This window comes from Somniosus microcephalus, chromosome 6 (genome assembly GCF_052327205.1).
Source record: "Somniosus microcephalus isolate GS21.2 chromosome 6, FLI_Smic_1.0, whole genome shotgun sequence".
In the NCBI taxonomy this organism is placed as follows: domain Eukaryota; kingdom Metazoa; phylum Chordata; class Chondrichthyes; order Squaliformes; family Somniosidae; genus Somniosus; species Somniosus microcephalus.
Genome location: NC_140992.1, coordinates 132854957 through 132879259, shown reverse-complemented (window position 1 = coordinate 132879259; position 24303 = coordinate 132854957). Strand labels below are relative to the sequence as shown.

Genomic DNA, 24303 nt, shown 5'->3' with positions numbered 1-24303 from the left:
TGTTGTACCCCCAACACTCTAACCGGGAAATCCCTTGGGGCTTCTCCCACCCCGGCGCGTCACATCTGTGGAAACTCCACGTAAACAAGGTTTATGCTGAGCTTCCACCAATGTTGTGGTGTTGGAGCGGGAGGACACCAGAGGGATTTCAACCCCCTCTTGTCACTTGTAGAGACTGGGGCAAAATTGTAGCATTTTCCCTCTTTTGTGGATATTTTTGATGCTCTCTCTTGTTAAATCTGACTTAAATTGTTTTAGAATTCTTTATCTAGTTGTCAGTGATCCAGGGCAACTCCTTCCCCTCCACCCCAGTAATTGGAAGCCTTCTTCTTTACCTCTCTTAGCTCCACGTTATGCTAGCATTCTTCACCCCTTCCCTCACTCCTGCTGGCACTCCTCTCCCTCAGTGTACTCTGGTATTCCCCCACTCTCACTCCTGCTGACATCCCTCTCTCTCTTCTCCTTCAGTGTACTCTGGCATTATTTCTGACTCTCCGCTGCCAATTTACACTGGAACTCTCCTTCCCCCCTCCCAGTCCTCCCACCCTTCTCCCACCATGTTGGCACTCACCTGCCCCTTCCACCTCAACTCAGACTGGCCCCATTTCCATTCACATCCTTCGCTGTCAGTCCTAGACTCCTACCTGATGCTGACACTGCTCTGGGGCTGCAATTCTGAGGTGGGAGTGGTAGTCAGGGGTATGGGGGGAGTAGGTCAAATAGTACATGGTCTGTGGAGAGGACAGGCTTACTGGGCCAAATGGGCCATTCAGGCTCTCTGTTTTTGCTTTACAGTGTCAGCTGTGCCTCAGTTGGTAGCACACTCGCCTCTCAGAAGGTTGTGGGTTCCAGTCCCACTCCAGGGACTTGAGCACATAAAGCTAGGCTGACACTCCAATGCAGTGCTGAGGGAGTGCTGCACTGTCGGAGGTGCCATATTTTGGATGAGACGTTAAACCGAGGCCCCGTCTGCTCTCTCAGGTGGATGTAAAAGATCCTATGGCACTATTTCAAAGAAGAGCAGGGGAGTTATTCCCGGTGTCCTGGCCAATATTTATCCCTCAACCATCATAACAAAAACAGATTATCTGGTCATTATCACATTGCTGTTTGTGAGACCTTGCTGTGCACAAATTGGCTGCTGCATTTCCTACATTACAACAGTGACTACACTCCAAAAGTACTTCATTGGCTGTAAAGTGCTTTGAGATGTCCGGTGGTCGTGAAAGACGCTAAAGAAATGCAAGTCTTTCTTTCTTTACTGATCGTGCAGTGACAAAGGAGTTAAAATTAGTACATTGGCTCAAACTGTGAATAAATGAGGTCCCATAATATCAATAACATAATAGTGGGGAGAGCCTCTTTTCTTATCAGATCCATCACAGCAGTGGGGAAGAGTTCACATCTGTAACATGGAGGCCAATGGGGTGGGGGTTGGGGTATGAACAGAAGGACATATCGTCACGTCTGTCACTGAGATGGGTGGGTGGAGGCTCTCCTGACACCGAGGCTTGTCTTGGCAGTAGGGTCTGTAACAGCTGGCGGAGCATGGGAAAAGGGGTCCCCTGCACTGTGTGGTCTGCTAGGACAGGTGATTCCCTGTAATGTGAGGTCTGATAGGACAGATGCTTCCCAGTAATGTGTGGTCTGATAGGACAGGTGCTTCCCTGTAATGTGAGGTCTGATGGGACAGATGCTTCCCGGTAATGTGTGGTCTGATAGGACAGGTGCTTCCCTGTAATGTGAGGTCTCATAGGACAGGTGCTTCCCTGTAATGTGAGGTCTGATAGGACAGGTGCTTCCCTGTAATGTGAGGTCTCATAGGACAGGTGCTTCCCTGTAATGTGAGGTCTCATAGGACAGGTGCTTCTCTGTAATGTGAGGTCTGATAGGACAGATGCTTCCCTATAATGTGAGATCTGATAGGACAGGTAGGGACAGGTGCTTCCCTATAATGTGAGATCTGATAGGACAGGTAGGGACAGGTGCTTCCCTATAATATGAGATCTGATAGGCAGGTGGGATAAGATACTTCTCTATAATGTGAGGTACCTTTGACTGCAGAAGAAGTGAGCAACATTCCAATTTCACCCTTGTCGCACGATCACCTGTGGCTCAGTGGGTAGCACCCTCACCTCTGAGTCAGAAGGTTGCGGGTTCAAGTCCCACTCCAGAGATTTGAGCCCAAAAATCTAGGCTGACACTCCAGTGCAGTGCTGAGGGAGTGCTGCGCTGTCGTAGGTGCCGTCTTTCGGATGAGGCATTAAACCGAAGCCCCGTCTGACGTAAAAGCTCCTATGACACTATTTTGAAGAGGTGCAGGGGAATTATCGCCAGTGTCCTAGCCAATCCCTTACAAAGTTGGCAGAGTACAGCTAGACTGCAAATGCTGACTAAACCAACTCAATCATCAGCAAAGTGATGGAAGGGGTCGTTGACAGTGCTATCAAGTAGCAATTACTCACCAATAACCTGCTCACTGATGCTCAGTTTGGGTTCCGGCAGGACCACTCAGCTCCAGACCTCATTACAGCCTTGGTCCAAACATGGACAAAGGAGCTGAATTCCAGAGGTGAGGGGAGAATGACTGTCCTTGACATCAAAAGAAATAGAAAGAGGGTTTAAACTAAGTTGGCAGGGGGATGGGCACCAGGATGTAGCATTAGAAATGAGAAACAAGGGGCACAAAGGATTGGGAGAGACGGATAGCACTAAAGTAAGAAATAGTAAGGTATTAGGTGGGGTCAGACTAAGAGAGAACACAGAATGGTCTAAGATAGGTTTACAGTGTATGTATGTGAACGCACGAAGCATAGTAAGCAAGGTTGGTGAGCTGCAGGTGCAAATAGCCACATGGGAATATGATGTCATGGCAATAACGGAGACCTGGCTCAAAAAAGAGCAGGATTGAGTATTAAATATTCCTGGATATAAGATGTTCAGGAAAGATAGGAGTTGGTGTGGCAGTATTGGTTAAGGAGAACGTTACAGTGCTGGATAGAGAGGATGTCCTGGAGGGGTCAAGGACAGAATCTATATGGCTAGAGTTAAGAAATAATACTACTAGGTGTATTTTATAGGCCACCAACTAGTGAGAAGGATATGGAGGAGCAAATTTGCAGGGAAATTACAGAGAGGTGCGAGAACTATAGAGTAGTAATAATGGGGGACTTCAACTATCCTAATATAGACTAGGATAGTACTAGTGTAAAGGGAAGAGAGGAGGAAGAAGTTCTGAAGTGTGTTTAGGAGAACTTTCTTGATCAGTATGTTTTTGTCCCAACGAGGAAGGAGGCATTGCTGGATCTGGTTCTGGGGAATGAGGTAGTTCAAGTGGAGCAAGTGTCAGTAGGGGAACAGTGATCATAGTATCATAAGGTTTAGATTAGCTATGGACAAGGACAGGGAGCAATCTAGAGTAAAAATGTTTAACTGGGGGAAGGCCAATTTCAGTGGGATGAGAACGGATCTGGCCCAGGTAAATTGGAATCAAAGATTGGCAGGCAAAACTGTAATGGAACAATGGGCTGCCTTTAAAGAGGAAATAGCTTGGGTACAGTCGAGGTACATTCCCACTAGGGGGAAAGGTAGGGCAACTAAAGTCAGAGCTCCCTGGATGACGAAAGAGATAGAGAGAAAGATGAAGCAGAAAAAGAGTGCGTATGACAGATGTCATAGAGAATACATCTAAGAATCAGGCTAAATATAGAAAGTTCAGAGGAGAAGTGAAAAAGAAAATAAGAGGGGCAAAGAGAAGGTATGAGAATAGAATGGCAGCCAACATAAAACATAATCCAAAAGTCTTCTATAGGCATATAAATAGTAAACGAGTAGTAAGAGGAGGGGTGGGGCCAATTAGGGATCAAAAAGGAGACCTATGCATGGAGGCAGAGGGTATGGCTGAGGTGCTAAATGTGTACTTTGCATCTGTCTTCACCAAGGAAGATGATGATGCCATAGACATAGTGAAGGAGGAGGTAGTGGAAATACTGGATGGGATAAAAATTGATAAAGAGGAGGCACTAGAAAGGCTAGCTGTACTTAAAGTAGATAAGTCACCAGGACCAGATGGGATGCATCCTTGGATGCTGAGGGAAGTGAAGGAAGAAATCGCGGAGGTACTGGCCACAATCTTCCAATCCTCCTTAGATACGGGGGTGGTGCCAGAGGAATGGAAAATTGCAAATGTTACACCCTTATTCGAAAAAGGGTGTAAAGATAAACCCAGCAACTACAGGCCAGTCAGTTTAATCTCGGTAGTGGGGAAGCTTTTAGAAACAATAATCAGGGACAAAATTAACAGTCACTTGGACAAGTGTAAGTTAATTAAGGAAAGCCAGCACGGATTTGTTAAAGGCAAATCGTGTTTAACCAACTTGATCGAGTTTTTTGATGAGGTAATAGAGAGAGTTGATGAGGGCAATGTGGTTGACGTGATGTACATGGATTTCTAAAAGGCGTTTGACAAAGTGCCACATAATAGGCTTGCCAGAAAAATTGAAGCCCATGGAATAAAAAGGACAGTGGCAGCATGAATACGAAATTATCTAAGTGATAGGAAACAGAGAGTAGTGGTGAACAGTTGTTTTTCGGACTGGAGGAAGGTATACACTGGTGTTACCCAGGAGTCGGTACTAGGACTACTGCTTTTCTTGATATATATTAATGATTTGGATGTGGGTGTACAGGACACAATTTCAAAATTTGCAGATGGCACAAAACTTGGAAGTATAGTGAACAGTGAGGAGGATAGTGATAGACTTCAAGAGGACATAGATAAGCTGGTGGAATGGGCGGACACAGAGCAGATGAAATTTAATGCAGAAAAGTGTGAAATGATACATTTTGGTAGAAAGAATGAGGAGTGGCAATATAAACTAAAAGGTACAATCCTAAAGGGGGTGCACGAACAGAGACCTGGGGGTATTGTTGAAGGTGGCAGGTCAGGTTGAGAAAGCAGGTAAAAAAGCTTACGGGATCCTGGGCTTCATAAATAGAGGTATAGAGTACAAAAGTGTGGAAATTATGATGAACCTGTATAAAATACTGGTTCGGCCTCAACTGGAGTATTGTGTCCAATTCTGGGCACCACACTTTAGGAAGGATGTGAAGGGCTTAGAGAGGGTGCAGAAAAGATTTACGAGAATGGTTCCAGGGATGAGGGACTTCAGTTACATGGATAGATTGGAAAAGCTGGGGTTGTTCTCCTTAGAGCAGAGAAGATTGAGAGGAGATTTGATAGACGTGTTCAAAATCATGAGGGGTCTGGGCAGAGTAGATAGAGCGAAACAGTCCCCATTTGCAGAAGGGTTGAGAACCAGAGGACACAGATTTAAGGTGATTGGCAGAAGAACCAAAGGCGACATGAGGAAAAACGTTTACACGTGATTAGGATCTGGATTGCACTGCCTGAACGGGTGGTGGAGGTAGACTCAATCATGGCTTTCAATAGGGAGTTGGATAAGTACCTGAAGGAAAGAAATTTGCAGGGCTACGGGGAAAGGGCAGGGGAGTGGGACTAGCTGAAGTGCTCTTGCAGAGAGCCGGCATGTGCTCAGCAGGCCGAATACCCTTCTTCGTGCTGTACCCATTCTATAATTCTATCATTCTAAGGAGCCCTAGTAAAATTGAAGTCAACAGGAATCAGGGGAAAAACGCTCCACTGGCTGGAGCCATACCTAGCACAAAGGAAGATGGTTGTGGTTGTTGGAGGTCAATCATCACAGCCCCAGGACATCGCTGCAGGGCTCAGGGCCCAAACAACTTCAGCTGCTTCATCAATGACCTTCTCTCCATCATAAGGTCATAAGTGGGGATGTTCGCTGATGATTGCACAGTGTTCAGTTCCATTTACAATTCCTCAGGTAATGAAGCAGTCCATGCCCGCATGCAGCAAGACCTGTATGACATTCAGGATTAGGCTGATAAGTGGCAGGTAACATTCACGCCACACAAGCGCCAGGCAATGACTATCTCCAACAAGCGAGAGTGTCACCAACGCTCCTTGACAGTCAATGGCATTACTATTACGTCCGTGAATAATTGAGACACGGACTGCAGGAGTGGAACAAAATAAGTCTTTAGTGGTGGAAGTCAATAGTGAAACTAAAAACACAGAGGCTCACTAGTGCCTTTTATACAGGGGTGGTCACTGCCGGTATTGCAGTCTGAGACCAGTTATTCTCTTAAAGGTGCATACACAACAATTCCTCCCCTTTTAGATAAACAGTACATAACATTCATTTAACAACTAAATGATAACTAATTACAATCACAATTACGGTTGCTAGATACATTGGTTAAGTTTAAGCAATTATAAGTTCAGTCTTTGAGGAGGCTTCCTGATTCTGTCTGGATAACGCCTCTTTAGGGTATCAGTTTCTTCTGGCAAAGTTGAGTCGAGATCAATGTCGTTGTTTGGTTCATCTGCTTCCAATATCACCGATTCTGCGGTAGCTGCAATCGGTACGTCGATTTCATTGCCAGGTGTATCAGATCGTGGTGTGGAGTTGGCGTTTTCCAGTGACTCTAGAATCTGGTCAGCATGGCGTCTTACAATGCTCTCTCCAACGTCCACGGTATACATGAGAGGTCCTTGCCGTGTACAAATCGTTCCTGGCTGCCATTTCTCAGTGCGGTAGTCCCGGGCCAAAACTGGTTGACCTATCTTAAAACTCCTGGTCGGCCTTTCATTCATATTCTGAAACTGCCTGTTCTCCACATCTCTTCGGACGTTTGGCTTAACCAAATCCCAGCGGCATCGTAGTCTTCGATTGAAGAACATCATGGCTGGGGTTTGGTTGGTAACCGCATGTGTCGCATTCCGGTAGGCAAACAAGAAGTTGTCCACCTTGTGTTGTAGGGATATATCTTCATTACACATTGCCTTGATAGCCTTCTTGAATGTTTGGACAAACCTCTCGGCCAATCCATTAGTGGCTGGATGATATGGGGCAGATGTGTAGTGCTTAACACCATTGTTCTTTAAGAACCTCCAGAACTCTTCAGACACAAACTGTGGTCCATTGTCAGAGCAAATCTGTTCAGGCAGCCCATTCCTGGCGAATATGGTTCGTAAAACTGTGATAGTTTTTTCCGTGGTGGTTGAGGACATTTTTATTACCTCTGGCCACTTTGAATGTGCATCCACCGCAATTAAAAACATCGAGTCCATGAAGGGACCAGCAAAACCAATGTGCACCCTTTGCCATGGAGATGAGGGCCACTCCCATGGATGCAGAGGAGCTTGTGGTGGGGCGTTTTGGACCTTCTGGCATCCTGCACAGCTCTTGGTCATCTCTTCGATTTCTCTATCGATTCCCGGCCACCACACAAATGCTCTGGCTAAGTTCTTCATTTTTACCCCACCCAGATGACCCTCATGAAGCTCATTGAGCACTCTATCCGTCAACTTAGGTGGAATTACTACTCTGGATCCACACATCAAGGTTCCTCTGCACACTGACAGCTGTTCTCTTCTCGGCGAGAATGCTGGCAGCAGTGGTTCGCCATGTGCTGGCCATCCCTTCACCGTTAAATCATAGACCCGTGATAGTGTCGGGTCATTCCGTGATTCCTTTTCTATGTTTGCATTCGTCACAGGGAGACATTCGACTATGGTCGAGTGGAATAACTCCATTGGATCCACTGCAAGGTCTTCTTCTTCCACCGTCGGCAACGGTAGGCGTGACAATCCATCAGCATTTCCATGCTGTTTAGTTCCTTTGTACTCGATGTCATATTGCTGTGCCCCTAGGAAAAGGGACCATCTCTGCAGCCGTTGCGCTGTCATTATCGGTACGCCCTTCTGAGGGTTGAAAATGGAGACAAGAGGTTGATGATCGGTTAGTAGAGTAAATTTTTGACCGTGCAGGTAGTGATTGAACTTCTTCACCCCCCACACTAGGCTGAGGGCCTCTCTGTCAATCTGAGCGTAGTTACGCTCGGCAGAAGTTAACGAGCGTGACGCAAAAGCTATCGGCCTCTCTAAACCATCAAGGAATTTATGTGACAGTACCGCCCCAATGCCGTAGGGAGACGCATCACACGCCAGTCTGATCGGCAGTGCTGGGTTGTAGTGAGCCAATACTTCCCTTGAAGTGATTAAGTCCTTACTCTTCTGAAAAGCACGCTTACAATCATCGCTCCATTTCCATGCTACCCCCGTTCGTAGCAGGGCGTTCAGTGGGTGCAAAATTGTCGACAAATTCGGCAAAAACTTATGATAGTAATTCACCAATCCGAGGAATGACCTCAGTTGCGACACATTTTCAGGCGCTGGGGCCTTAACAACTGCTTCAATTTTGTCAGGGGACTTATGTAACCCCTCTTCATCAATCACGTGGCCACAATACGATATCTGTTTCTTAAAAAATTCGCACTTGGGGCGGTTGGCTCGCAGCCCATGTTCCCGTAGTCTAGTGAGCACCTGTTCTAGGTTGTTAAGGTGTTCACTGTCATCTTCACCTGTCACAAGGATGTCATCCAAGTAACACTGAGTCCCCGGAATCCCTTGCAGGACTTGTTCCATCGCTCTTTGCCATATCGCCGGAGCCGATGCTACTCCGAATACCAATCGATGATACTGGTAAAGACCTTTGTGAGTGTTTATCGTGAGATACTTCCTAGAGGACTCTTCAACCTCCATCTGCAAATATGCTTGTGCTAGGTCAATTTTTGTAAAACGCTTCCCTCCAGACAGTGAGGCGAAGATGTCTTCTATCCTTGGAAGAGGATATTGTACTGTGTGAAGGACTGGGTTCACCGTCACCTTGAAATTCCCACAGATGCGAATCTTCCTTGGCTCCCCGGACTTATTGCTTAACGTTTTCTTCATGACAGGAACGATGGGTGCCGCCCACTCGCTCCAGTCGACCTTAGACAACACGCCCGCCTTCTCCAGATTCTCCAGCTCTGCCTCGACGGCTGGGCGAATTGCATATGGTACTGGTCTTGCTTTGAAAAACTTGGGAACTGCATTCTCTTCTATTTTTATCGAGGCGTTTATGCCTTTAAGCGTGCCCAGTTCCTGTTGAAATACCTCTTTGGCGTTAGCTAAGATTGTTGACAATCGTCCAGGAGTGACGTCTTCATCTTTTTTACCATCCACCGTCATTGCATGAATGGAGTGCCAATCTAAGTTTATCTTCCTGATCCATTCCCGTCCCAATAACGGTGGTCCACCATTTGGCAGTATGTAGAGATACAATTTCCGTATTTTCTTGCCGTTGTATTCGACAGGCACCCTTATTTTTCCTCTGGGGTATACTTTTTGCCCCGTATACGTCGTCAAGACGATGGATGTCTCTCTCAAGGGTATGTGTGAAAATAGCCGCTCGTAGTCTCGTCGATTCATGGCGGTTAGCGCTGATCGTGTATCCAATTCCATTTTAACTCGGGACCCTGCTATCGTGAGGGTGACCCAAATGGTTCGGTGATCCTCTTTTGCGATTACATTGTAAAGTTTGAGACAGCTTAGTCTCCTGTTCCCGGATTCACTATCGCTCATCTGGTCTTCGGAACTACTGTCCGTCATCTTTTCTACTTTCTTGTACGGTTCCTTAGTAGCCTTTTTGTTGTTGCTGGTCTTCTTCCCAGACCTGCAAACTCGTGCAATGTGTCCCATCTTCCCGCATTGCCTGCATATTTTGTCTTTGGACCAGCAGTCCTTCTGGTCATGGTTAGTTCTGCCGCAGCGATAACATTTTGCAAATCCCCGTGTCATTTCGTGGGTGCCGTATTCCTGTGGTTTTTGTTGAATTTCTGCAGCTCCCCTGGCTGCTGCTTCATACGATACTGCCACGCTGAAAGCCTTATATAGCGTCAGCTCTTTCTCTGAGAGTAACTTCTTCTGTGTTCCTTCACTCAGGAGTCCACAGACAAATTTGTCCCGTAGGGTGTCTGCCAGTCCTGCTCCGAACTGGCAGTGCTTTGATAGCTTGCGTAGTTCCGTAAGATACTCAGCATTGCTCTCATCTTTGTGCTGAGTTCTCCTGTGGAATTTAAATCTTTCTGCTATCAACAGCGGTGCAGGGTTTAGGTGTTCCTGTAGGACAGCAACAATTTTTTTTAAACTCTTCGCCTTCGGTTTGGCTGGAGTAATCAGGTCCCGCAATAGGCCGTACGTTCTAGCGCCCATTAAGTTTAGCAATATCGATGCCTTTTTCTCCTCCGCTATTTCGTTTGCCTCGAAATATACCTCGACTCTTTCCACATACGTGGTCCAGTCCTCTATTGTATTATCAAAAGCAGTGATACAGCCAGTCTTCGGCATCTTGCAAATCTAAAATGGCGCCTCCCGTGCTTTGCCTTCTTCCCCGATTTAACAAAATGGCGCCTCCCGCGCTTTGCCTTCTTCCCCGCTGTTGTTAGTGCTGCTTTCCACGGTTTCTTGCGCGTTTAATATATTTTTTTAAAATTATTTTCCCGTCATGGAGTGGACCCTCTGGGACACTTCCCTCCCTCTTCTTAGGTCCGAACGCTGCCCGGCTTCGAAGCACCGGCCGCGCCCTGTGTGCTCCACCCTCTCTCTCTCTCTTTGCTTCCCGACTCGCTGCCCGGCCCCGTTGCAGAGCCACCCGATCGAGCTCTAGCCCGCCGCAGCCCAGGAAGGATCAGTGCACTACCTGCCACCAGCCCGATTAGCTGGGAAACCACAGACCGAGGAACCAAGCCTGGCTCTTGACAGTCTCTCCTGCAAGTTTTCAATCCGACGATTTGGAGGGCGGTTGACCACGGTCGACGCCCGTTTCTCGAGTTTCTTTGGATTCTATTTTTTTCTTTCTTCTGGCTTCGACCTTCAAAAACGTCATCTGAGGTGCTGCCGAGTTGCAGGTAAGTTCGTTTCTTACTCGTCGCCAGTATTACGTCCGTGAATAATTGAGACACGGACCGCAGGAGTGGAACAAAATAAGTCTTTACTGGTGGAAGTCAATAGTGAAACTAAAAACAGAGGCTCACTAGCGCCTTTTATACAGGGGTGGTCACTGCCGGTATTGCAGTCTGAGACCAGTTATTCTCTTAAAGGTGCATACACAACAATTACCATCACTGAATGCCCCACCATCAACATCCTGGGGGGTTACCATTGACCAGAAACTTAACTGGATCAGCCACATAAATACTGTGGCAACTAGAGCAGGTCAGAGGCTGGGTATTCTCACCATCTGACTCCCCAAAGCCTTTTTACCATCTACAAGGCACAAGTAAGGAGTGTGATGGAATACTCTCCACTTGCCTGGATGAGTGCAGCTCCAACAACACTCAAGAAGCTCGACACCATCCAGGACAAAGCAGCTTGCTTGATTGGCCCCCCATCCACCACCTTAAACATTCACTCCCTCCACCACTGGCGCACCGTGGCTGCAGTGTGTACCATCTACAAGATGCACTGCAGCAACTCGCCAAGGCTTCTTCAGCAACACCTCCCAAACCTGTGACCTCTACCACCTAGAAGGACAAGGGCAGCGGGCGCATGGGAACACCACCATCTCCAAGTTCCCTCCAAGTTACACACAATCCTGATTAGGAAATATATCGCTGTTCCTTCATGGTCGCTGGGTCAAAATCCTGGAACTCCCTAACAGCACTCTGGGAGTACCTTCACCACACGGATTGCAACGGTTCAAGAAGGCGGCTCACCACCACCTTCTCGAGGGCAATTAGGGATGGGCAATACATGTTGGTCTTGCCAGCGACGCCCACATCCCAGGAACGAATACTAAAAAACCGAGACAAGACGCCAGGAGACCACGGTGCTAGTCTGACCAACAGAAGCCAGACTGCAGGCATCTTGGAATAGCTCCCAGTTTCAATATCCACCCATCCTCTCTTGACTTGTTAAAACAATAACCCCAGAAATGACTGCTGATGTAAGTGATGAGCCTTGTTTGCCTTTGTAAGACATTCCTCTGTCACTATTTTAGCAGACATGGTAACCCATGTGAAACCAATGAATAGAGGAGAGGGGAGTTCCAGACACATGGGTTAACTGTTCCACTGCCGTCACCACTAGTCATTTCTGGGCTTATGATGATTATGCATTAAGGATAGATGTGTAATGTGCATGGAACTAGTCAGCGCTAATGCTACACTGCTCGCCCACGAGTCAGACTGTGATTAATACTGGCCTCTGTTTGCAGGGTGATCGTGTATGGCTCGAAACCAACACAAGTGGAGAGTTCAGCGTGCCAATTGGAGCAGAGGTGAAGCTGTCGGATTCTGGAAAGGTCCTGGTGCTGGATGATGAAGGGAAGGTCAGTTATCAATCTTTCATTTCTGTTCTTGTTGAGGATAATGCTCCTTCTTGTTTCAGTTACTTTTTCCCTGCTCTGCGTTTGTTTTGGCGGGGGGGAGCGGGGGAAATGGGTCCTCCTATGCTTGAGCCATTCCTGGAGTCAATGCTGGTCTAAAATTGGATGGCAGCAAATCGTGGAAATTAAAATAAATCTTTCGTCCTGGGCCTGCTCCGTCCGCCAGCTTTCCCTGGGGAGCCGGACCCTGCCCATTCACATCGGGGGTGAGGGGCGGGGGCGGTTAAAAGCCCTACAGTATACACACTATATAATACACGCAGAGTGTACACAGGCGCAGTGTACACACAGTGCAAGCAATAAGGAAGGCAAATGGCATGTTGGCCTTTATTGCAAGGGGGTTGGAGTATAAGAGTAAGGAAGTCTTATTACAATTGTACAGGGCCTTGTTGAGACCACACCTGGAGTAGTGTGCACAGTTTTGGTCTCCGTATCTAAGGAAGGATATACTTGCCTTAGAGGCGGTGCAACGAAGGTTCACTAGATTGATTCCTGGGATGAGAGGGCTCTCCTATGATGAGAGATTGTGTAGAATGGGCCTATACTCTCTGGAGTCTAGAAGAATGAGAGGTGATCTCATTGAAACATATAAGATACTGAAGGGGATTGACGGTAGATGCTGAGCGGTTGTTTCCCCTAGCTGGAGTGTCTAGAACTAGGGGGCATAGTCTCAGGATAAGGAGCCGGCCATTTAAGACCGAGATGAGGAGGAATTTCTTCACTCAGAGGGTTGTGAATCTTTGGAATTCTTTGCCCCAGAGGGCTGTGGATGCTGAGTCTTTGAGTATATTCAAGGCTGAGATAGATAGATTTTTGGACTCTAGGGGAATCAAGGGATATGGAGATCGGGCGGGAAAGTGGAGTTGTGGTCGATAATCAGTCATGATCTTATTGAATGGCAGAGCAGGCTCAAGGGGCCATATGGCCTACTCCTGCTCCTATTTCTTATGTTCTTATTATACGCAGGTGCAGTGCTGTACATGCAGTGATGAATACCCGATTTGATGACGGTGCCTGTTTTTGCTTTTAGGAACAGTGGCTTGGTGCAGCGAATATAAACAGCATACGCCTCATGCACCCTACCTCAGTGAAAGGAGTAGACGACATGATCCGAATCGGGGACCTGAACGAAGCAGGAATATTGCACAACCTCCTCATCCGATATCGGGAGAACATCATTTATGTAAGTCCACCCACAGGAGAAATGATGGTTCAAAATATAATGCCTCATGATATAATACGCCATCACTTGGTCACACTGCGAGACTCGGCTGTGGTCCCATATCACCAGGGGCCTGAGCGGCACATTCCAGCATTACACTATTGCACTGTGACTTTCACTGCACACTGCTGGATGTTCAACCGCAGACATCGGTCCAACATGCCAGAGATTCAACAGCAACAACTTGCACTTGCTCAGTGCCTTAAAATAGAACAAGGTCCCAAAGCGTTTCGCACCAACCTACGGAAAATTGGCGCCGAGACTAAAAGGAGAGTTTCTGGAGGATGGTTGGTTGGTCAGGAGACTATTAGAGTAATCGAGTCTGGATGGACGAGGGGTGAGGGTTTCAGTGGTGGCTGGGCCGAGGTCGGGACAGAGGTGGGCGATTCGGCTCATACATGGGCAGCAGATTGCCTGAAGATTCTGGGGTAGATTTTCAATTTAGCATACAAGTGTAAAACTGGCAATGTGGATCGGCCAGTTGCTATAGCAACCGCCCGGTTCTCATTTACATTGATTGTAAAGGGAATGAGAATCGGGCGGGTTCTATAATGGCTGAGTTCTATAACGGGCAGGTTCCTGTGCCCGTCGGTTCCTGTCACGGGCGGGTTCCTGTCACGGGCGGGTTCCTGTCACGGACGGGTCCTGTCACGTGCGGTTCCTGTCACGGGCAGGTTCCTGTCACAGGCGGTTCCTGTCACGGGTGGTTCCTGTCACGGCTGAGTTCTTGTCACGGGCGGAACTCCTGTCAAGGGTGGGTTCCTGTCATGGGTGAATCTCCTGTCACGGGTGGTTCCTGTCATGGGTGGATCTCCTGTCACAGGTGGTTCCTGTCACGATCGGTTCCTGTCACGGGTGGCTCCTGTCACGGGCGGATCTCCTGTCACGGGTGGATCTCCTGTCATGGGCGGATCTCCTGCCACGGGCGGATCTCCTGTCACGGGCGGATCTCATGTCACGGGTGGATCTTCTGTCATGGGTGGTTCCTGTCACAGGCAGATCTCCTGTCATGGACGGTTCCTGTCGTGGGTGGATCTCCTGTCACGGGTGGTTCCTGTCACGGGCGGATCTCCTGTCACGGATGGTTCCTGTCACAGGTGAATCTCCTGCCATGGTCAGATCCTGTCACTGGTGGATCTCCTGTCACGGGTGGATCTCCTGTCACGGGTGGATCTCTTGCCATGGGTGGTACCTGTCACGGGTGGTTCCTGTCACGGGAGGTTCCTGTCATGCCGAGTTCTTGTCACAGGCGGATCTCCTGTCACGGGCGGGTTCCTGTCACGGGCAGATCGCCTGTCACGGGTGGAACGCCTGTCAGGGGTGGATCTCCTGTCAGGGGTGGATCTCCTGTCATGGGTGGATCTCCTGTCACAGGCGGATCTCCTGTCATGGGCGGATCTTCTGTCATGGGTGGTTCCTGTTATGGGCAGATCTCCTGTCATGGACAGTTCCTGTCGTGTGTGGATCTCCTGTCACGGGCGGTTCATGTCACGGGCGGATCTCCTGTCACGGATGGTTCCTGTCACAGGTGGATCTCCTGCCATGGGCAGTTCCTGTCACTGGTGGATCTCCTGTCACAGGCGGGTCCTGTCACGGGTGGATCTCCTGTCATGGGCGGTTCCTGTCACGGCTGCGTTCTTGTCACGGGTGGATCTCTTGTCACGGGCGGATCTCTTGTCACGGGTGGATCTCCTGTCATGAGTGGATCTCCTGTCACGGGTGGATCTCCTGTCACAGGTGGATCTCCTGTCACGGGTGGATCTCCAGTCACGGGTGGTACCTGTCACGGGTGGTTCCTGTCACGGGAGGTTCCTGTCATGCCGAGTTCTTGTCATAGGTGGATCTCCTGTCACGGGCGGGTTCCTGTCATGGGCAGATCTCCTGTCACGGGCGGGTTCCTGTCATGGGTGGATCTTCTGTCACGGGTGGATCTCCTGTCACGGGCGGATCTCCTGTCATGGGCGGATCGCCTGCCACAGGCAGATCTCCCGTCACAGGCGGATCTCCTGTCACGGGCGGATCTTCTGTCACGGTTGGTTCCTGTCACGGGCAGATCTCCTGTCACGGACGGTTCCTGTCACGGGTGGATCTCCTGCCATGGGCAGTTCCTGTCACGGGTGGATCTCTTGTCACGGGTGGATCTCCTGTCATGGGTGGATCTCCTGTCACGGGTGGATCTCCTGTCATGGGTGGATCTCCTGTCACGGGTGGTACCTGTCACGGGCGGTTCCTGTCACGGGAGGTTCCTGTCATGCCGAGTTCTTGTCACGGGTGGAGCGCCTGTCATGGGTGGGTTCCTGTCACGGGCGGATCTCCTGTCACAGGTGGATTCCTGTCACGGGCGGTTCCTATCATGGGTGGATCTCCTGTCATGGGTGGTTCCTGTCACGGGCAGATCTCCTTTCACGGACTGTTCCTGTCACGGGTGGATCTCCTGTCACAGGCGGTTCCTGTCACTGGTGGATCTCCTGTCACGGGCGGTTCCTGTCATGGGCAGGTCTCCTTTCGCGGACGGTTCCTGTCATGGGTGGATCCCGTCATGGGTGGATCTCCTGTCACGGGCAGTTCCTGTCATGGGTGGATCTCCTGTCACGGGCGGTTCCTGTCACGGCCGAGTCCTTGTCTCGGGTGGATCTCCTGTTATGGACGGTTCCTGTCACGGGCGGTTCCTGTCACAGCCGAGTTCTTGTCACGGGCGCATCTCCTGTCACGGGCGGGTTCCTGTCACAGGTGGGTTCCTGTCACGGGCGGTTCCTGTCACGGGCATGTTCCTGTCATGGGTGGATCTCCTGTCATGGTCGGTTCCTGTCACGGTCGGTTCCTGTCACGGCTGAGTTCTTGTCACGGGCGGATCTCCTGTCATGGGTGGGTTCCTGTCATGGGTGCTTCCTGTCACGGGTGGATCACCTGTCACGGATGGTTCCTGTCACGGGTGGATCTGCTGTCATGGATGGGTCCTGTCATGGGTGGATCACCTGTCACGGGCAGTTCCTGTCATGGGTGGATCTCCTGTCATGGGTGGGTTCCTGTCACGGCTGAGTTCTTGTCTCGGGTGGATCTCCTGTTATGGACGGTTCCTGTCACGGGCGGTTCCTGTCATGGCCGAGTTCTTGTCACGGGCGGATCTCCTGTCACGGGCGGGTCCCTGTCACAGGTGGGTTCCTGTCACGGGCGTGTTCCTGTCATGGGTGGGTCCTGTCACGGCCGAGTTCTTGTCACGGGCAGAGCTCCTGTCAAGGGCGGGTTCTTGACATGGGTGGATCTCCTTTAACGGACGGTTCCTGTCACGGGTGGCTCTCCTGTCACGGGTGGATCTCCTGTCACAGGTGGATCTCCTGTCACGGGCGGTTCCTATCACAGCCGAGTTCTTATCATGGGTGGATCACCTGTCATGGATGGTTAATGTCACGGTTGGTTCCTGTATTGGGCGGTTCCTGTCATGGGTGGATCTCCTGTCATGGGTGGTTCCTGTCATTGGTGGTTCTCCTGTCATGGGTGGATCTCCTGTCATGGACGGATTCCTGTCACAGGCAGATCTCCTGTCACGGACGTTTCCTGTCATGGCTGCATCTCCTGTCATGGGTGGTTCCTGTCACGGCCAAGTTCTTGACATGGGAGGATCTCCTGTCACGGATGGTTCCTGTCACGGGTGGATCTCCTGTCATGGGCGGGTTCCTGTCACGGCGGATCTCCTGTCACGGGCGGGTTCCTTTCATGCGTGGATCTCCTGTCATGGGTGGTTCCTGTCATGGGTGGATCTCCTGTCAAAGGTGGTTCCTGTCACGGGTGGTTCCTGTCACAGGTGGTTCTGAGTTCTTGTCATGTCCAGATCTCCTGTCACAGGTGGGTTCCTGTCATGGGTGGATCTCCTGTCATGGACAGTTCCTGTCACGGGTGGATCTCCTGTCATGGGTGGATCTCCTGTCACGGGTGGATCTCCTGTCATGGGCAGGTTCCTGTCACGGGTGGGTCTCCTGTCACGGATGGTTCCTGTCATGGGTGGATCTCCTGTCCTGGACAGTTCCTGTAACAGGTGGATCTCCTGTCACGGGCAGTTCCTGTCATGGGCGGATCTCCTGTCACGGGCGGTTCCTGTCACGGCTGAGTTCTTGTCACGGGCGGATCTCCTGTCATGGGTGGATCTCCTGTCATGGGTGGTTCCTGTCATGGGTGGATCTCCTGTCACAGGTGGTTCCTGTCATGGGCGGTTCCTGTCACGGGTGGCTCCTGTCACACGTGGTTCTTGTCATGGCCGAGTTCTTGTCACAGGCGGATCTCCTGTCACGGGTGGGTTCCTGTCATGGGTGGATCTCCTGTCATGGGCAGGTTCCTGTCAAGGGTGGATCTCCTGTCACAGGTGGTTCCTATCACTAGTGGTTCCTATCACTGGTGGTTCCTGTCACTGGTGGTTCCTGTCACGGGTGGTTCCTGTCACGGGTGGTTCCGAGTTCTTGTCATGTGCAGATCTCCTGTCACGGGTGGATCTCATGTCATGGGTGGATCTACTGTCACGGGTGGATCTCCTGTCATGGGCGGGTACCTGTCACGGGCGGATCTCCTGTCACGGGCGGGTTCCTTTCATGGGTGGATCTCCTGTCACGGGTGGTTCCTGTCATGGGTGGATCTCCTGTCAAAGGTGGTTCCTGTCACTGGTTGTTCCTGTCACGGGTGGTTCCTGTCACAGGTGGTTCTGAATTCTTGTCACGTGCAGATCTCCTGTCACGGGTGGGTTCCTGCCATGGGTGGCTCTCCTGTCACGGATGGTTCCTGTCATGGGTGGATCTCCTGTCCTGGACGGTTCCTGTCACAGGTGGATCTCCTGTCACGGGCAGTTCCTGTCATGGGTGGATCTCCTGTCACGGGAGGTTCCTTTCACGGCCGAGTTCTTGTCTCGGGTGGATCTCGTGTCACGGGCCGTTCCTGTCACGGCCGAGTTCTTGTCACGGGCGGATCTATCACGGGTGGATCTCCTGTCACGGGTGGTTCCTGTCATGGGTGGATCTCCTGTCACAGGTGGTTCCTGTCATGGGCGGTTCCTGTCACGGGTGGCTCCTGTCACACGTGCTTCTTGTCATGGCCGAGTTCTTGTCATGGGTGGATCTCCTGTCACGGGTGGATCTCCTGTCATGGGCAGGTTCCTGTCACGGGTGGGTCTCCTGTCACGGATGGTTCCTGTCATGGGTGGATCTCCTGTCCTGGACAGTTCCTGTAACAGGTGGATCTCCTGTCACGGGCAGTTCCTGTCATGGGCAGATCTCCTGTCACGGGCGGTTCCTGTCACGGCTGAGTTCTTGTCACGGGCGGATCTCCTGTCATGGGTGGATCTCCTGTCATGGGTGGTTCCTGTCATGGGTGGATCTCCTGTCACAGGTGGTTCCTGTCATGGGCGGTTCCTGTCACGGGTGGCTCCTGTCACACGTGGTTCTTGTCATGGCCGAGTTCTTGTCACAGGCGGATCTCCTGTCACGGGGGGGTTCCTGTCATGGGTGGATCTCCTGTCATGGGCAGGTTCCTGTCACGGGTGGATCTCCTGTCACAGGTGGTTCCTATCACTAGTGGTTCCTATCACTGGTGGTTCCTGTCACTGGTGGTTCCTGTCACGGGTGGTTCCTGTCACGGGTGGTTCCGAGTTCTTGTCATGTGCAGATCTCCTGTCACGGGTGGATCTCATGTCATGGGTGGATCTACTGTCACGGGTGGATCTCCTGTCATGGGCGGGTTCCTGTCACGGGCGGATCTCCTGTCACGGGCGGGTTCCTTTCATGGGTGGATCTCCTGTCACGGGTGGTTCCTGTCATGGGTGGATCTCCTGTCAACCGTGGTTCCTGTCACTGGTTGTTCCTGTCACGGGTGGTTCCTGTCACAGGTGGTTCTGAATTCTTGTCACGTGCAGATCTCCTGTCACGGGTGGGTTCCTGCCATGGGTGGCTCTCCTGTCACGGATGGTTCCTGTCATGGGTGGATCTCCTGTCCTGGACGGTTCCTGTCACAGGTGGATCTCCTGTCACGGGCAGTTCCTGTCATGGGTGGATCTCCTGTCATGGGTGGTTCCTGTCATGGGTGGATCTCCTGTCACAGGTGGTTCCTGTCATGGGCGGTTCCTGTCACGGGTGGCTCCTGTCACACGTGGTTCTTGTCATGGCCGAGTTCTTGTCACAGGTGGATCTCCTGTCACGGGCGGTTCCTGTCACTGGTGGATCTCCTGTCACGGGCGGTTCCTGTCATGGGCAGATCTCCTTTCATGGACGGTTCCTGTCATGGGTGGATATCCTGTCACGGGCAGTTCCTGTCATGGGTGGATCTCCTGTCACGGGCGGTTCCTGTCACGGCCGAGTTCTTGTCTCGGGTGGATCTCCTGTTATGGACGGTTCCTGTCACAGGCGGTTCCTGTCACGGCCGAGTTCTTGTCACGGGTGGATCTCCTGTCATGGGCGGGTTCCTGTCACAGGTGGGTTCCTGTCACGGGCGGTTCTTGTCACGGGCGTGTTCCTGTCATGGGTGGTTCCTGTCATGGCCGAGTTCTTGTCACGGGCAGATCTCCTGTCAAGGGCGGGTTCTTGACATGGGTGGATCTCCTTTCACGGACGGTTCCTGTCACGGGTGGATCTCCTGTCACGGGTGGATCTCCTGTCACGGGTGGATCGCCTGTCACGGGTGGATCACCTGCCACGGGCGGTTCCTTTCACGGCCGAGTTCTTATCATGGGTGGATCTCCTGTCATGGACAGTTAATGTCATGGGTGGTTCTCCTGTCATGGGTGGATCTCCTGTCATGGACGGATTCCTGTCACAGGCAGATCTCCTGTCACGGAAGGTTCCTGTCATGGCTGGATCTCCTGTCATGGGTGGTTCCTGTCACGGCCAAGTTCTTGTCATGGGCGGATCTCCTGTCACAGATGGTTCCTGTCACGGGTGGATCTCCTGTCATGGGCAGGTTCCTTTCATGGGTGGATCTCCTGTCCCGGGTGGTTCCTGTCATGGGTGGATCTCCTGTCAAAGGTGGTTCCTGTCACTGGTGCTTCCTGTCACGGGTGGTTCCTGTCACAGGTGATTCTGAGTTCTTGTCACGTGCAGATCTCCTGTCACGGGTGGGTTCCTGTCATGGGTGGATCTCCTGTCACGGACAGTTGCTGTCACGGGTGGATCTCCTGTCACGGGTGGTTCCTCTCATGGGTGGATCTCCTGTCACGGGCGGGTTCCTGTCATGGGTGGATCTCCTGTCACGGATGGTTCCTGTCACGGGTGGATCTCCTGTCATGGGCAGTTCCTGTCATGGGTGTATCTCCTGTCACGGGCAGTTCCTGTCATGGCAGATTTCTTGTCTCGGGTGGATATCCCGACACGGGCGGTTCCTGTCACGGCCGAGTTCTTGTCACGGGTGGATCTCCTGTCACCGGTGGGTTCCTGTCACGGGTGGATCTCCTGTCACAGGTGGTTCCTGTCATGGGCCGTTCCTGTCACGGTCGAGTTCTTGTCACTGGGGGATTTCCTGTCACGGGCGGGTTCCTGTCATGGGTGGATCTCCTGTCATGGGTGGTTCCTGTCACGGGTGGTTCTTGTCATGGGTGGTTCCTGTCATGGGTGGATCTCCTGTCATGGGTGGTTCCTGCCATGGGTGGATCTCCTGTCATGGGTGGATCTCCTGTCACGAGTGGATCTCCTGTCACGGGCGGATCTCCTGTCACGGGCGGTTCCTGTCACGAGTGGTTCCTGTCACGGGTGGATCTCCTGTCATGGGTGGTTCCTGTCACGGCTGGTTCCTGTCATGGGCCATTCCTGTCACGGCAGAGTTCTTGTCACTGGGGTATATCCTGTCACGGGCCGGTTCCTTTCATGGGTGGATCTCCTGTCACGGGTGGTTCCTGTCATGGGTGGATCTCCTGTCACGTGTGGATCCTGTCACGGGCGGCTTCCTGTCACAGGCGGCTTCCTGTCACAGGCGGGTTTCTGTCATGGGCGGATCTCCTGTCATGGGTGGTTCCTGTCACGGGTGGTTCCTGTCATGGGTGGATCTCCTGTCATGGGTGGTTCCTGTCATGGGCAGATCTCCTCTCACGGACTGTTCCTGTCGCAGGTGGACCTCCTGTCACGGGCGGTTCCTGTCACTGGTGGATCTCCTGTCACGGGCGGTTCCTGTCATGGGCAGATCTCCTTTCACGGACAGTTCCTGTCATGGGTGGATCCGGTCATGGGTGGATCTCCTGTCACGGGCAGTTCCTGTCACGGGCGGATCTCCTGTCACGGGTGGGTTCCTGTCATGGGAGGATCTCCTGTCACGGACAGTTCCTGTCATGGGTGGATCACCTGTCACGGGTGGATCTCCTGTCACAGGTGGTTCCTGTCATGGGTGGATCTCCTGTCACGGGCGGGCCCCTGTCACGGGTGGATCTCCTGTCATGGATGGTTCCTGTCACGGGTGGATCTCCTGTCACGGATGGTTCCTGTCATGGGTGGATCTCCTGTCCTGGACGGTTCCTGTCATGGGTGGATATACTGTCACGGGCAGTTCCTGTCATTGGTGGATCTCCTGTCATGGGTGGTTCCTCTCACGGCCGAGTGCTTGTCTCGGGTGGATCTCATGTTATGGACGGTTCCTGTCATGGCCGAGTTCTTGTCACGGGCGGATCTCCTGTCACGGGCGGGCTCCTGTCACAGATGGGTTCCTGTCACGGGCGGTTCCTGTCACAGGCGTGTTCCTGTCATGGGTGGTTCCTGTCATGGCCGAGTTCTTGTCACGGGCAGATGTCCTGTCAAGGGCGGGTTCTTGACATGGTTGGATCTCCTCTCATGGACGGTTCCTGTCACGGGTGGATCTCCTGTCATGGGTGGGTCTCCTGTCACGGGTGGATCTCCTGTCATGGATGGATCTCCTGTCACGGGCAGTTCCTATCACGGCCGAGTTCTTATCACGGGTGGATCTCCTGTCATGGACGGTTAATGTCACGGTTGGTTCCTGTTTCGGGCGGTTCCTGTCTTCGGTGGATCTGCTGTCATGGGTGGTTCCTGTCATTGGTGGTTCTCCTGTCATGGGTGGATCTCCTGTCATGGATGGATTCCTGTCACAGGCAGATCTCCTGTCTCGGACGGTTCCTGTCATGGCTGGATCTCCTGTCATGGGTGGTTCCTGTCACGGCCAAGTTCTTGTCATGGGCGGATCTCCTGTCACGGATGGTTCCTGTCACGGGTGGATCTCCTGTCACGGGTGGATCTCCTGTCATGGGCGGGTTCCTGTCACGGGCAGATCTCCTGTCACGGGTGTGTTCCTTTCATGGGTGGATCTCCTGTCACGGGTGGTTCCTGTCATGGGTGGATCTCCTGTCAAAGGTGGTTCCTGTCACCGGTGGTTCCTGTCACGGGTGGTTCCTGTCACAGGTGGTTCTGAGTTCTTGTCACGTGCAGATCTCCAGTCATGGGTGGGTTCCTGTCATGGGTGGATCTCCTGTCATGGACAGTTCCTGTCATGGGTGGATCTCCTGTCACGGGTGGATCTCCTGTCATGGGTGGTTCCTGTCACGGATGGATCTCCTGTCACGGGCGGGTTCATGTCACGGGTGGATCTCCTGTCACAGATGGTTCCTGTCATGGGTGGATCTCCTGTCCTGGACAGTTCTTGTCATGGGTGGATCTCCTGTCACGGGCAGTTCCTGTCATGGGTGGATCTCCTGTCACAGGCAGATCTCCTGTCACGGACGGTTCCTGTCATGGCTGGATCTCCTGTCACGGATGGTTCCTGTCACGGGTGGATCTCCTGTCACGGGTGGATCTCCTGTCACGGGCGGGTTCCTGTCACGGGCGGATCTCCTGTCACGGGCGGGTTCCTTTCATGGGTGGATCTCCTGTCACGGTGGTTCCTGTCATGGGTGGATCTCCTGTCAAAGGTGGTTCCTGTCACGGGTGGTTCCTGTCACGGGTGGTTCCTGTCACAGATGGTTCTGAGTTCTTGCCACGTGCAGATCTCCTGTCACGGGTGGGTTCCTGTCATGGGTGGATCTCCTGTCACGGACAGTTCCTGTCACGGGTGGATCTCCTGTCACGGGTGGATCTCCTGTCACGGGTGGTTCCTGTCACGGGTGTATCTCCTGTCATGGGCAGGTTCATGTCACGGGTGGATCTCCTGTCACGGATGTTTCCTGTCATGGGTGGATCTCCTGTCCTGGACGGTTCCTGTCACAGGTGGATCTCCTGTCACGGGCAGTTCCTGTCATGGGTGGATCTCCTGTCATGGGCAGTTCCAGTCACGGCCGAGTTCTTGTCTCGGGTGGATCTCCTGTCATGGGCGGTTCCTGTCACGGCCGAGTTCTTGTCACGGGCAGATCTCCTGTCACGGGTGGATCTCCTGTCACGGGCGTTTCCTGTCATGGGTGGATCTCCTGTCACAGGTGGTTCCTGTCATGGGCGGTTCCTGTCATGTGTGGCTCCTGTCACACGTTGTTCTTGTCATGGCCGAGTTCTTGTCACGGGCAGATCTCCTGTCACTGGTGGGTTCCTGTCATGGGTGGATCTCCTGTCACGGGCGGGTTCCTGTCACGGGTGGATCTCCTGTCACAGGTGGTTCCTATCACTGGTGGTTCCTATCACTGGTGGTTCCTGTCACTGGTGGTTCCTGTCATGGGTGGTTCCTGTCACGGGTGGTTCCGAGTTCTTGTCACGTTCGGATCTCCTGTCACAGGTGGGTTCCTGTCATGGGTGGATCTCCTGTCAAAGGTGGTTCCTGTCACTGGTGCTTCCTGTCACGGGTGGTTCCTGTCACAGGTGGTTCTGACTTCTTGTC

General features: G+C 51.9%; 1 protein-coding gene across 1 annotated transcript in view; it reads left to right on the top strand.

The window, feature by feature from the left end:
* The first annotated feature begins 11858 nt into the window (after positions 1–11858).
* The window catches only part of LOC147116084 (unconventional myosin-VIIa-like), a 507950-nt gene continuing 495505 nt past the window's right edge, over positions 11859–24303 (top strand). The window contains exons 1-3 of the mRNA XM_085992002.1: positions 11859–11870; positions 12141–12254; positions 13342–13494. Coding sequence (XP_085848128.1) covers positions 11859–11870; positions 12141–12254; positions 13342–13494 — 279 coding nt within the window. The remainder of the gene's footprint in view (positions 11871–12140; positions 12255–13341; positions 13495–24303) is intronic.